Source organism: Schistocerca serialis, chromosome 7 (genome assembly GCF_023864345.2).
Source record: "Schistocerca serialis cubense isolate TAMUIC-IGC-003099 chromosome 7, iqSchSeri2.2, whole genome shotgun sequence".
Classification (NCBI taxonomy): Eukaryota; Metazoa; Arthropoda; class Insecta; order Orthoptera; family Acrididae; genus Schistocerca; species Schistocerca serialis.
The window spans coordinates 510237700-510251052 of record NC_064644.1 but is presented as its reverse complement, the minus strand read 5'-3'; the positions used below and the strand labels follow the sequence as shown (position 1 = coordinate 510251052).

General features: G+C 39.3%; 1 protein-coding gene across 2 annotated transcripts in view; it reads right to left on the bottom strand.

Annotated features, from left to right (window-relative positions):
• Nucleotides 1–2046: 2046 nt before the first annotated feature.
• The window catches only part of LOC126412643 (uncharacterized), a 35044-nt gene continuing 23737 nt past the window's right edge, over nucleotides 2047–13353 (bottom strand). Inside the window, exons 1-2 of one of the 2 annotated variants that reach the window (XM_050082327.1) lie at nucleotides 3775–4038; nucleotides 2047–2285 (exon numbers count right to left, since the gene is read on the bottom strand). In XM_050082327.1, coding sequence (XP_049938284.1) covers nucleotides 2161–2285; nucleotides 3775–3988 — 339 coding nt within the window. In that variant the 5' untranslated portion in view covers nucleotides 3989–4038 and the 3' untranslated portion in view covers nucleotides 2047–2160. Of the gene's footprint in view, nucleotides 2286–3774; nucleotides 4039–13353 lie in introns of those variants that run through there. The other variant, XM_050082328.1, reaches the window with a different exon arrangement.

The window sequence follows — 13353 nt, the reverse complement described above, 5'->3', positions numbered from 1 at the left end:
GGCTGAGCTTATGTCCGGCTTTAGCCAGCTTTCAGTGCCTATAACAATTTGAGCATCAGTGCTTTCTATTAGTGCTTAGAGCTCTGGTACCCTCAAGAACACAGCTACGACAATTAACAAACGATATACCAATGGTTCCAGTATCTACGTTCTTCCTGTGTTCAGCCTTCACCCTTTGTGACTGAAGCCCTACTTGTGTTTTCTCGAGACCATCTAACCTAAAAACCGCCCAGTCCACGCCACACAGCCCCCACTACCCGTGTAGCCGCCTCCTGCGTATAGTGGACACCTGACCTATTCAGCGGAACACGAAACCCAACCACCCTTTGGCGGACGTAGATGAATCTGCAGCCCACACGGTCGCAGAACCGTCTGAGCCTCTGATTCAGACCCTCCACTCGTCTCTGTACCAGAGGTCCGCAAACCTGTTTGTCAGACAAACCGTGGCGGCCTTACGTGCTGCCGCTTGGGAAGTCTTTCGCCGCCTGCTTCGCCCCGGGGCGACGTTCCATTCTACCACAGGTGAAGGGTCAACTTCAGTGGGAGCAGTAACTGGGATGACCACTGGTGAGGACCGATCTGCATTATGGTGAAGTTCCAGGAAGCCTTTCGCAGCTTGGTACAATACTCTGTATGCAATCTTTCAGGGTGTTAAGTAGGCCTTCGTTTGTATTCATACTTAACTTGCTTTGTTCAAAGAGACATGTTATGAGCCATGTCTGAGGTATAGTATTTGATTCTCCTTCGTTTACAAGTACAGTCGGAGGTGATGGCTACATCACATTACAGCTTATTCTAAGGCGTTCTTATCTGCCGCTATGTGAAGAATTTTTCTTTGTACAGTTTCTCAGATAATGTGGCATTTTCTACCACATGGTCACCAGGCGGATTGTGCAATCCTTCATTTGTTATTGCTTTTGAATTGAGTATTAGTGATAGGTATTTAGTTAAAAGGTGTATCATTATCTTCCTTCCCAAGTCACTTTTAAAATTAATGCTAAATTTCTACTGTACACATGATTTATTACTCAGTCTAGAGTCTGCGTTTAATTCGTACACGAAGTTTACTGTTAACTCTGACTTCAACAGGACTATTATTTCATGTGTAGTAAAAGTGCAATCAGCAGACGCTGTCCCAAACAGCAGTCAGCAGAAGATCGTTGAAATCTTTGCATACATATCAGAAAGTAAATAGTGTAGCTGAGATTCTGAGACAACTTGTTTTCGAGATTACATCTGACATAATCATTATATTTTATGTTCTTTGGCACACATCAATTAACTATCAGATTGAGGCTCACATTGTCATTGGTCTTGGTCTACATCCATGTCATATGTCGTATACTTTCGTTGAACAAACCAATAAAACTTTGAGAAGTAGCTCTGGCCCTAAATTCTTTCCAGTATTCATTCATGTCTCCCCTTGTTCCAATTGCAAAATTTGATTATTTTGTACTGCATATTTTTTAAAAACGTTCTCAAATAGCGTTATCAGTTACTCCTTGCGTAATGATTGTCTAGACAAAGGCCACATTTTCAGGTCATGTTATTGAAGTCACATATCCTTATGTATTGAGCTGAGTTAGGAAAAAGATTAAGAGGCATACTACCGTCAAAGCCTAAAATCAGATTCTCATTCCGCCTCTATATTGGACATGCAACAGCTTGCTGCAGTCATGTCTGTAGTTTTGGAAATGTTATAACAATCAAAAATCATTATATGTGCAATTACTACAAGGACTTCTTTTCTTGTGTCTTCAGAACCACTAACTCAATATGATACTGGGGTATACACCCTAGCACTCTATACTGTAGATTATGACTCCATAAGAAGAAATCCAAACTGCCATTCACATCACTGTGCAACATACACAGATAATAAAATGATACTGGTAGTATAGTATCGGGCCGCATATCTCCTTTACACCCGAAAACTGGAACACTTATAAGAGTTTGGAACTTTTGCAACTTTTTTCCATTTTGAGTTATTACCTATGTGTGCACTTAATCTTAAATTTATAGGACATTGGGTAATAGACACATATGTTTGCCAGAAAGTACAGTGGTGCTTTATTTTCTCCACATGAGTGCAGGGTACAGTACAGTGGGAGCAGCTCCAGACTGCACCTCTGCAGTGTGGTGCTCCCTCAGCAACAGCGACTACTTGCTGTGTGCAGCTCTGCGGGCGGCGCCTGACCTGGCATGGGATCTGCTTCCAGCTCTGGATGCAATGTGTTGGCTGCCTGCACGTGCATGTTTCATGTGGCCAGCCCGGGCGTGAACACCTGCTCAACAATAAACAAAAAATATGATGTTCCTCTGACACTTGCGTACTCTCCTGTCTCATCAGAAAATGTTAGTCGGCTTAACAAAAGCTTCCATCTGCAGTTGACACAGATACTAACCTTAAATTTTGTAAGTATATAACACACTGAAGAATTGGATCACACACAACTTGTTTTTCTGACTGATTTCCTTTGGAGTAATTGCTGCTTCACATATCAAGAGCTTTAGGTGGCTATTTTATACCATAGTGATCTGATATATACAGTGTGATTTTCATTAATGTTTAAAAACTCTCAAAGCGGAGTATAAGACTCTGAGACAAGAAATTTAATACAACATACATGGAACCAAAAACGTCAGCAAATATCCTAAATGTGGTTGACGAATTTTTCGCATGTTACATGACCAGTTTATGTACCTCCCCACAGGTGCAGTGGTAGCGGTCAGTACTAAACACTGCTCTGCAAGCGTACTACGTTTTCCTAATGTTAGATAGATTCACCATAGTCTTATAGTGCCACTACCATGGACACTATAGTATCACACTGTATAATGCAAGAATAAACGCAGAATAACCTTGTGGAGCAATGTGTAGAAGTGCCACTATAGTGTGGATAGGATAGACTGATCTAGCTACTGCACTAGCATTAAAGTATGTATCCCCTGGTACCATCACGTGTACTACATTTGTCATCCACTTGGTTTGGGGATTTCCTGAAATTTGCCACCATATGTGTCTCATGTCAAATTACTTATCTCAGAGTCATCTACGTCACTTTTGGTTTCCTAAACGGTAATATGAATCGCCCTGTATCTTTATAATCGCGATGAATCTCAGGCAGGTATAAGCTATGTACCTGTGACAACTTCAATTCCATCATTGCTAAACACACCTCTTTGTAGAGGTCGGTAGTATGCACACATCTTAAGCTGTAAGACTTATGGCATTTTGATACTAAAACTCAGTTTCTGTAACTCGCTCTAAATATCACTCCTGAAACATGTCAAAGCGCTTAAAAAACTGTGGTAAGAAGACACCATAAAATCTCACTGACGGTCACTAAGAATCTTCGAAACATATGATTAACGTTTAACCATATTTCAGTGAACTTTCAACTATTTTTCTAAACTTGTGTGTTGGCATAGACATATTGTCCTACCAGAAAGCGTAACTGCTGTAATTTTCATTCTGATTACAACAAAGGTTAAATGACAGGCAACTAATTGATTAGCTCAGAAATGAATAGTGTGTGCTGCTCAAAACACAACATGCATATTTAATGTATGCACTAATGGTATAATACTACAAACAAATATCCTCGAACCACCTGTCTTGTCTAGAGACGAATGCCTTAAGCGTCTGAAGTGTCAGAATAATATATATTATCAACTAGGGACTTAAACCTACAAGAAAGTATACTCAGAATCGCAGTCTACACCATAACCATTAGCCCCTTGCATTGCCTGCACGCCTCAGCTGCTGTTTACCATTGGCTGCCCGCCTGCTCTCTCCACTTAGACCGTCCTCATCACCACTGTCGTCGGCGTCGTCGTCTGCTGAGCCTTCGGTGTCGTCGTCAGCAGCGTCTCTGTTCTCGGCTGCTTCATCCACCGCTTCATCTTCATCGTCTGCGACAACGAACGGCGTGCAGTACGCCACGAGTAACACTCCAGCGATCAGTAGGACAAGGGACGTCTTCATGGCTGCAGTGGTTTCTACTACGCTGGATGCCTCAATACAAGTGCCATTAGTGAGCACACCGACCTCCTCTTATACGGCGTGTCGGACACTTATCTCCCAAATTGTGGCATTCAAGGACAGCTACTTAGTGCGTACTTCAAAAGCGCGATTGGCCATATCGTCGTCATAAGTTACTGCCACAAATATCTTGGGGGCCTTGGTATGCAACCTTGATGCTTCCTATGCAATCAAGCAAGTTTCCTTATAAAAGACAGTAAACAAGTTGCGTAAAGGATAACTACTTATTTACTTCTGAATTTAACGGGGGTAACCTCATCTTTAAATGTAACTAGTTCTGTATGAAATACATTGGTCAACCACTTCGCAACAGCACAGTTTAGTTAAAGGTGCCGTCTTTCTGTTAAATGAAAATACAGGCTTATAAAAGAAGCTGTTTTATCGATTAACGAGCATTCAAGTGAGAAAGCTTTCAACAAGATAGAATACCGGAAAGTTGTAACGAAAAGTGAATTCGGAAATCAAACATTCTTCACAGATGCAAAAGATATCCTGCAATTCGAAAAACTAACTGCAGTAGTCGATTACCGTTACGACTAACTCCACAAAGTTAACATATACCACGCCCCGCAAACTACTCCACGAGAAAGCATTGCTACCCGAATCTCAGTAGATAAACGCCCATCACTCGATTCCGTGCGCGCCGGCTGTGGGCGGAGATCCGTAGTGTACTGGTCCCTTTTATCATGTGCAGCCCGTGAGGATGACAGCAAGACTGTCGTTTATGGAGGCATAAGGCAGAGTGTCTAAGACTGCAGTTCTAACTTCTCTCTGAGGTTTTGGAGAAGTCCCAAGTCATCCAGCAACGACAGTAATGATTGCGAGCGCTGTACAATCTCTAGATATGTTTTGCCGCTATTGCGACCACCTCTCCAATGAAATTTCAAGATTTCTGTAGGGGAATGGGGCATAAAAAGAAGGTAATTGTCTAGCAGGTCAATTTCCATAACACCCACTGAGACCAGATTCTAGCGATTCCCACAGAAAACTTCCAACCACCACCCCTTTAACTGAAGGAGACATTCCCTCATGTAATCATCGCACCTTGGTAAGAGCGCATTCTGACAGCCCAGTGTATTATCTCCCATCATATGCCAGCCTCGAGTCGGAGGAACCAGCGAGCGTGGTGGATGCACTGATCCTGAAGACCACTTAAAGTTACACATTTATGGCGGTGGCAATGGTTAAACGATTAGGTCTATCTGCCATTTCTCTTTATTAGGCTGCCGTGCAGAATACATGAAAACATATAGCTTCTCACAGGCCGAAATGAACAGTTGTTTCAATTCCTAACTTGACCATAGGCAATATGTGGAATTACTTGTGCATAATGGTAAAAACATTAGAAAGGTTACCAAAAGACTTTGTGTTCTTAAGGTCTTTCACTTCTTTATAGGGGGTCTTCTGATTATATCTCTACTTCTATAACAACACACTTTTCAGTTTATACAAGGTTTTTCATGTTTTCTTCAGTGTGCCCTGTTGTAAGTTCATGTGTTTTAAAGTAGTCACTCAAAGCAGCTTTATGACTGGGATTACAGCGTTCTTTGAATCTTATCGTAAGCTTCCTTCTTGTCTGTCTACATATTCTTCATCATATAGACCACAGATCAATTTAGACACCTCTAATTTATCATATACATCTTCGTTCTCTATCTTGTGTCTTAACAATTTCCCTTACCTCATTATTTATTTGAAAAACCACTTTAGCAATACCACTTCAGAAACCTGTTTTATTCTATCAGGGATCTTTGCCTAAATATGGCATTGTTACAAACCTAGGGTTTCCTTTATTTCTTATTTTCTGTAGCCTTATCACTTGTTGTCTGCACTTCTCTTTTAATCAAATCTGTGTCTCGTAAACCTTTTCTCCTGACATAGTCAGACCCATTGTCCACAACTACATGATGTAAAATATTACTCTCACTGTCTATACTTTCTACAGATACGGGTAATCAACTGAACATGTCATCATGGCATGAAAAGTGCACACTTAAAAACATATGGGATGAAATGAAGACAATGTATGACGGCTTATAGAATTATTTTCTTCTAACTTCATAACACAGTTAATATTAGGAAGTAGCTCATTTAAGTTACTGTGTAGGTGTTCACTCTATGTTGTACTGCAACTGAAAAGTATGAGAATGTCATCAAGGCAGCTTTTATAGTTGTTAAGTGTAAAAATTAATTTTCTGAGTCATCCATGAAAATGTTTGCTAGTGTCCCTGCTGGGCGATTACTAATTCCTAACCCATTTCGCTATCTGCCGAAGGTCAATCTGAATACAAAATACTTTTGTGACAAAACTAGCCTGAATTGATCACATACCAATACAATTTTCTAGTTATTCATTTTCTTGTATGTCGTTCGATTATTTTTGATGATGTTAATTATTTCTTCAACTGGTACATTTGCTTAGGGATTGCTAAGCTCTAACGGTATCAGTTTAGCTGCTGGGGTTGTAACCTCTAAGCTGAACTGCATCAGTTCTGTTGTATTTTTTAACATGTGACTACTTTGGAATCTGTAGTTTTCAGTAGTAAACTCTAAGTTTATTAGCACTTGAGTTCATAGGTATACACATTTTCTTTTGAATGCCAGTAAAAATGGAATAGGAGTTATTACCTTCCCCTTAACTTCGTCTCTGTATTTACCAGTGGGAGCTTTAGTAATCTTAAATATCTGATCATCTTCTAAAAAGGATTTTAGTTATATATGCACTTTAGTAATGATAACAAGTGAACTTCCTCTGTGTGCTTTGAAATTTAATGACTGTACTACATTTAATTGGTTATCGTCTGTACCAATAATTCCTAGGTCACTTTTGGAAAACCTTTGCCTTTCCTTGCTCTTTCATGATCTAGCTATTTTACACACAATCCTATGTTTAGCTCAATTCTTGAACCTGTCATTCAGCCAATTGTCAGATTAGAATCAACTACCATTTCTTATGTATTTTTCTCATTAAGTCTGGGTGCAACATTAAATTTTAAGCATTTGCTAAGCATATTCATACTCGACAAGTGCACAATACAGTCATAAAACGTAAGACTAGGGTCAATAAATGTGTCCAGAGTATTATGTAAGTCAACCAGTATGTTAATTTTCTTACCATGCCTGTATTTTATTACTTGCTATTCATTGTCAATAAATTTAAGTATAACATCAATACATATATATGTACAACACATCCCTCTAAATTCTCCATTCTATAGAGGATGGTTTCCATATCTATGTATTGCTTTTAATTCAACCTTAAGCCATTTCTCTTTACCATATATCTTGATGGTCTCACACTCATCACTCCTAACCTTGATATTCATGTAGAAAAAGCTGGAATCGCTTTCAATGAAACACACTTCTTTACAAATCCCTTTGGTTTTACACACATAAATAACTTTAATTTGGTTCTTTGGTACATCTTGATCACAAATTTTCCTTTACTCGGCAACACAGGAAACGTTTTATGGATGTGGAGCTATATAAGTGTAGTGAATGTTATGAACTTCGTTATGCAGTACACAGTCTTAACGATATATTTTATAACAGACAATGGATTTTCGTCTAGGATCAGACCATCATCAGGTCTACAGTACCAAAGAAAAACAGAATCACATTTAACAAAGTGTGTAACATGAAAGCACACAGCTGTTATGTGAGACAACAGTAAATACATTACAAATTATAGCACTGTAACATAGAACATAAGCACACATCTTTGCTCTACAACTGCGTAATTGTAATATCAGATACTGGATGTACACTGTTCCAACTCTGCTATTAGTCCATTTATCCTTATAGCCGTTAACTGTGTGAGAAACGCATGGATCCAACAGCACAGGTCAAAATCAGAGATACATCTACTAGAAATACACCCCACTGACGTTAAGATCATACATAATAACAAACTCAAGGGGGATCCATCATATTACAACATCAAGATTTTAATAACAGATCACTCAAAATATACCCATTATATTACAACACTAATAGTTCACTTGCCATCTACATTTTATGGTTACTATACAGTGTTAGTAGAAACAGAGGCAGACACACCTCAGTTTAGCCAACACTGAAAGTAAATCCCTTTTATATATACAAAGACCTGATACATGGTTTAATAGTCATTATAAGTGCTTAACATCGGTAAATGTAACCATTACTCTGGTTCTTTGTTTAATATGTCACTTATCTAGAGTTATAATGAAAGCCCCTCAATGTTCAGCAGTGCCATGTGTATACAGGGTAGTTACAGATCATCACATTGTTTAACAATTGACCTATGGAGTATCAAAGTATGTCACCAGCCCAAGTCATAGTAATATTTGCTTATTAGTTCTCAGCTGGAATTCTTGCCTAGTTATTGTCTTAATTTATCAAGCTATGTGATAGCACAATGTATGACATGTTCACATATACTTTAACAGAGAAACAGCATGGTTATGGATCAAACATCGTTAACTATACTTTTAAGGTCATTTATTTGGTTTGGAATTAATGGAGTAGGAATGATTATGACAAAGGAATTGGCTAAATGTGTGGAATATGTAGACTATGCAAATGACCGGGTTATTGGTGTAAGGCTGAAAGGAGCACAAAAAGATTTACTGATTGTCCAGGTGTATATGCCAACTTCAGAACATGATGACCAAATTGTAGAGGAAACGTACAATGTAATAGAGAGAATAATGGACGAAAATAAAAAATGCTGCAAAATAGTAATGGGAGACTGGAACGCCATTGTGGGAGAAGGGAAAGAGGGAAACATAGTAGGCAGTCATGGTCTTGGAAAGAGAAATGACAGAGGTGAATGGTTAATTGACTTCTGCAGGGAAAGGCAGCTGATAGTGGCAAACACATGGTTCAAGAACCATAAGAGGAGGCTCTACACTTGGAAATCACCAGGGGATAACTATAGAAACCAAATCGATTTTATACTGGTAGAAGAAAGATACAGGAATGGAATCAAGAAGGTGCACACATTACCAGGTGCAGATATTAATAGTGACCACAACTTACTTATGGCAGAAATAGAAATAAGAATGAAAAAACTGAAAAAGGCGACAATGGTGAAGAAATGGGATCTAGAGAAGATAAGGTCCAACAAAGAACAAATTTCAGAAATGCTGTCTCGGGACTTTCTAAACACAATACGAGACAAAGAAGCACCTGATAATGCCAACGAGTACTGGAATATGCTGAAAGAAGGAATCATTAAAGCAGGACAACAAAATATAGGATATGTAAAAGGGAGAAGGTCAAAAAAACCATGGGTCACACGAGAAATGATTTCCAAGATGGAGGAGAGAAGAAAATTGAAAAACAAGAACACTGAAGATGCAAGAAAGATATACCGAAGGTTAAATAACGAACTGCGAAGAGGAACAGAGCAGGCTAGGAAAAAATGGCTAAAAGAGGAATGTGATGAAATTGAAGAACTGGACAGGAAAGGAAGATACGACTTACTATACAACAGAGTAAAGACTATGACATGGGAACAAAACAGAGCAGGAAGTGCTACTATGGAAATTTTGAGTAAAGACGAAGAGGTAGTGTATAAAGATCGTGACGATGTCCTCCAGAGATGGGAAGAATATATAAAAGAGCTATATGACACAAATAGCAAACCAGAAACTCTGGAACTTGAATCACACAACAGTGTAAGTGATGAAGAGAAAGGACCGACCATCATAATGCAAGAAGTAAAGTCTGCTATTGCTTTAATGAAAAATGGCAAAGCAGTAGGTACAGATACAATACCGGGAGAAATACTAAAATGCTTGAACCACAATGGAATAAGAGAAATATTGAGGTTATGTAATAAAATATATGACAGTGGTGAATGGCCTGAGGACTTTTTGACAACAGTAATGATTTCATTGCCGAAAAAACAAGGAACCAAGAAATGCAGCGAGCACAGGACAATCAGCCTCATTTCACATGCAGCCAAAGTGATGTTAAGAATAATTAATAAAAGACTTGAAAAAGTAATAGAAGAGAATCTCGGCGAGGAGCAGCTTGGCTTTAGACGGAATACGGGCACCAGAGATGCAATAGGGCTCCTACGAATCTTAGGAGAAAGGTTTATTGAAAAAGGAAGAGACCTATATATGTGCTTCATCGATTTAGAAAAGGCATTTGACAATGTGGTTTGGGACAAGCTGGCGACTATTATGAGGGAAAAGAGAGTGGACTGGAAAACCAGAAGACTTATAAACTCATTGTACCTTAATCAAAAAGTTTCAGTTAAAGTGAGAGGAGAAAGTACAAACTGGTTCAGACTAGGGAAAGGAGTAAGACAAGGATGCTGTTTATCACCTACTCTTTTCAACCTGTACTTGGAAAATATGATTGACCAATGCTCATTAGATGACAAAGGAGTAGAAATTGGAGGAAGAAGAGTAGGGTGCTTGAGATTTGCTGATGACATGGTCCTTCTAGCCACAGGGGAAAAAGAATTAGAGGATTTGGTGGACACCATTGCAACTAACGGAAAAAAATATGGAATGAAAATTTACACAAATAAAACAAAAGTATTGGCAATAGGAGGAAATAAGGAACTAAAAATTGTGCTGAATGGAGAAAAACTAGAACAGGTGCAAAATTTTAAGTATCTTGGAAGCAGGATAGACACCGACTGGAAGTGCACCACAGAAATTAAAACAAGGATAGCAATGGCAAAAGAGGAGTTTTATAAGAAAAGGAGAATCTTCTGCAGCGGTATGGACAGAGAACTCAGAAAGAGACTCATAAAATGTCTTATATGGAGTGTTCTTCTATATGGTGCTGAAACATGGACTATGAGGAAAAAAGACAGAGAAAGGCTGGAGGCTTTTGAGATCCGGACATGGCGGAAGATGGAAGGAATAAGTTGGATGGACAGAGTAAAAAATGAAGAGGTACTGAGACGAGTGGGAGAGAAAAGGCAGTTACTAGATGTAATAAAGAGAAGAAAAAGAAATTGGATTGGGCATATATTAAGAAAGAATGACGGACTGATAAAAACAGTTTTAGAAGGTTATGTAGAAGGGAAAAGGAAGCGAGGAAGGAAGAGATTCCAGATACTGGATGACATGATGTACGGTACAACATACAGCAGCCTTAAGAAGGAAGCAATGGATCGCAGAAAATGGAGAGGCAAAGGACCTGCTAATATAGCAGATAACTGATGATGATGATGATGATTTGGTTACTATTACATAACAAATGTTTTTAGATAATGGTATGTTAATCTGAATAAAGGTGCTATGAATGTGAAAGAAGGACTGGTATGTTAATCTGATTTGTCAGGCACCTATTAGGAATAAGATTCTACTATTCTTGAAAATTAGGTAATTATCAGAACTGGTCACCAATTTCCACTAAATATTTGAGTATACTCCACAAGATCACAAAATACAATGCAGCATTGAAGCATTGACAGGATCATCCAGAAAGATAGTTCGTTACATAAAAATGTGTATACAACGCCATAATACACATGTAATTCCACATATTGACTATGGTCAATTTAGGAATTGAAAAAGCTGTTCATTTCGGAAAGTGAGAATCTGTATCTTTCCGTTTATTCGGCACAGCGCCCTAATAGCTCTCTAAATCGCGCATGGGCGCAGTTATTTCGCCATGGCCACGGCCATAAATGTGTAACTTTAAGTGGGCTTCATGGCCAGTGCATCCACCAAGCACGTTGGTTCGTCCGACTAAACGCCGGCACGTTTATATAATGGGAGAAAGCCCTCTTGCTAAGGTGCGATGCCTACGTAAGGGAATGTCTCCTTCACTAATAGCAAATGGTGGTCGGAAGTTTTCTGTGGGAATCGCAAGACTGTCTCAGTGGGTGTTATGGAACGTGAATTGCATGGCAGTTGACTTTTGCTCATGCTCAACTCCCCTACAAAATAGGCAAAAAGATTCACTCTTGCTCATGATCTGCCGAAATCTTGTAATTTCATTGGAGAGGTGGTCGCGATAGCGGCAAAACTTGTCCAGAGATTATACAGCGCTCGGGATCATTACCGCCACTGCTGGATGACGTTGAACTTCTCCACAACCTCAGAGGGAAATTAGAACTACAGTTTTAGACACTCTCCCTCCTGCCTCCATGAACGATGGTCATGCTGGAATGCCCGCGGTCTGCACGTGACAGAAGGGGCGAATACGCTACTGACCTCCGCTCACTGACGGTGAGCACGCAATCGAGAAATGGGCGTTTATCTGGTGAGATCCGGTTAGGAATACTTTTCCGTTGGTAGTTTGGGGGCGCGGTATATGTTAACTTTGTATAGTTAGTCGTAACGCTAACTGATGACTGCAGTTACTTTTTCGAATTGCAGGATACAGTTTGTATCTGTGAAGAACGTTTGATTTCCGAGTTCACTTTTCGTTACAATTTTCCGGTATTCTATCCTGTTGAAAGTTTTCCCACTTGAATGATCGTTAAGGGATGTAAACAGCTTGTTTTATAAGGCTCTATTTCAATTTAGCAGCTATATGCCTCCTTTAACTAAACTGTGCTGTTGTGTGTTGGTTGACCTGTGTATTTCATACAGAACTATTTACTTTTAAAAAAGAGGTTACCCCTGTTAAATTCAGAAGATAATAAGAAATTATCTTTTACGCAACTTGCTTCATTGCTGTCATTCGTTCGTCAAGAATGCCTTTGGAGTTAGTTTGCTTCCGAACCACAACGTATATAAGAATGTAGCAGTGTCTGTAGGGATCACGGCTGGCTCTGAGCACTATGGGACTTAACATCTATGGTCATCAGTCCCCGTGTAGGGATCACTCCTCATAATGAAGTTGAAGATGGGTATCAGTTCAGGATGGAAAGAAAGTTTAATTATTAATACTCACTATGTGATGAACAACGGCTCAAAGATTGATAAACATCGGACTGGAGAGACGTGGTGCACCCCATCGAATTTGGGTCAGTCCATACACAAAAAGCGTGACTAATAAAGAAAGAAAAACGGAAGATTAAGAAATTTTGGTCTTATGTCAAAACGGTTGGTGGATCAAAACAAAATGTCCACTCACCCTGTGACCAAAATGGTACTGAAACAGAGGATGACAGACTAAAGACCGAAATAGTAAATGTCTTTTTCCAAAGCTGTTTCACAAAGGAAGACTGCACTGTAGTTGCTTCTGTAGATTGTAGCACAGATGACAAAATGGTAGATATCGAAATAGATGACAGAGGGATAGAAAAACAAATAAAATCACTCAAAAGACGAAAGGCTTCTGAACCTGATGGGATACCAGTTCGATTTTATACAGAGTACGCGAAGGAACTTGCCCCTTCTTGC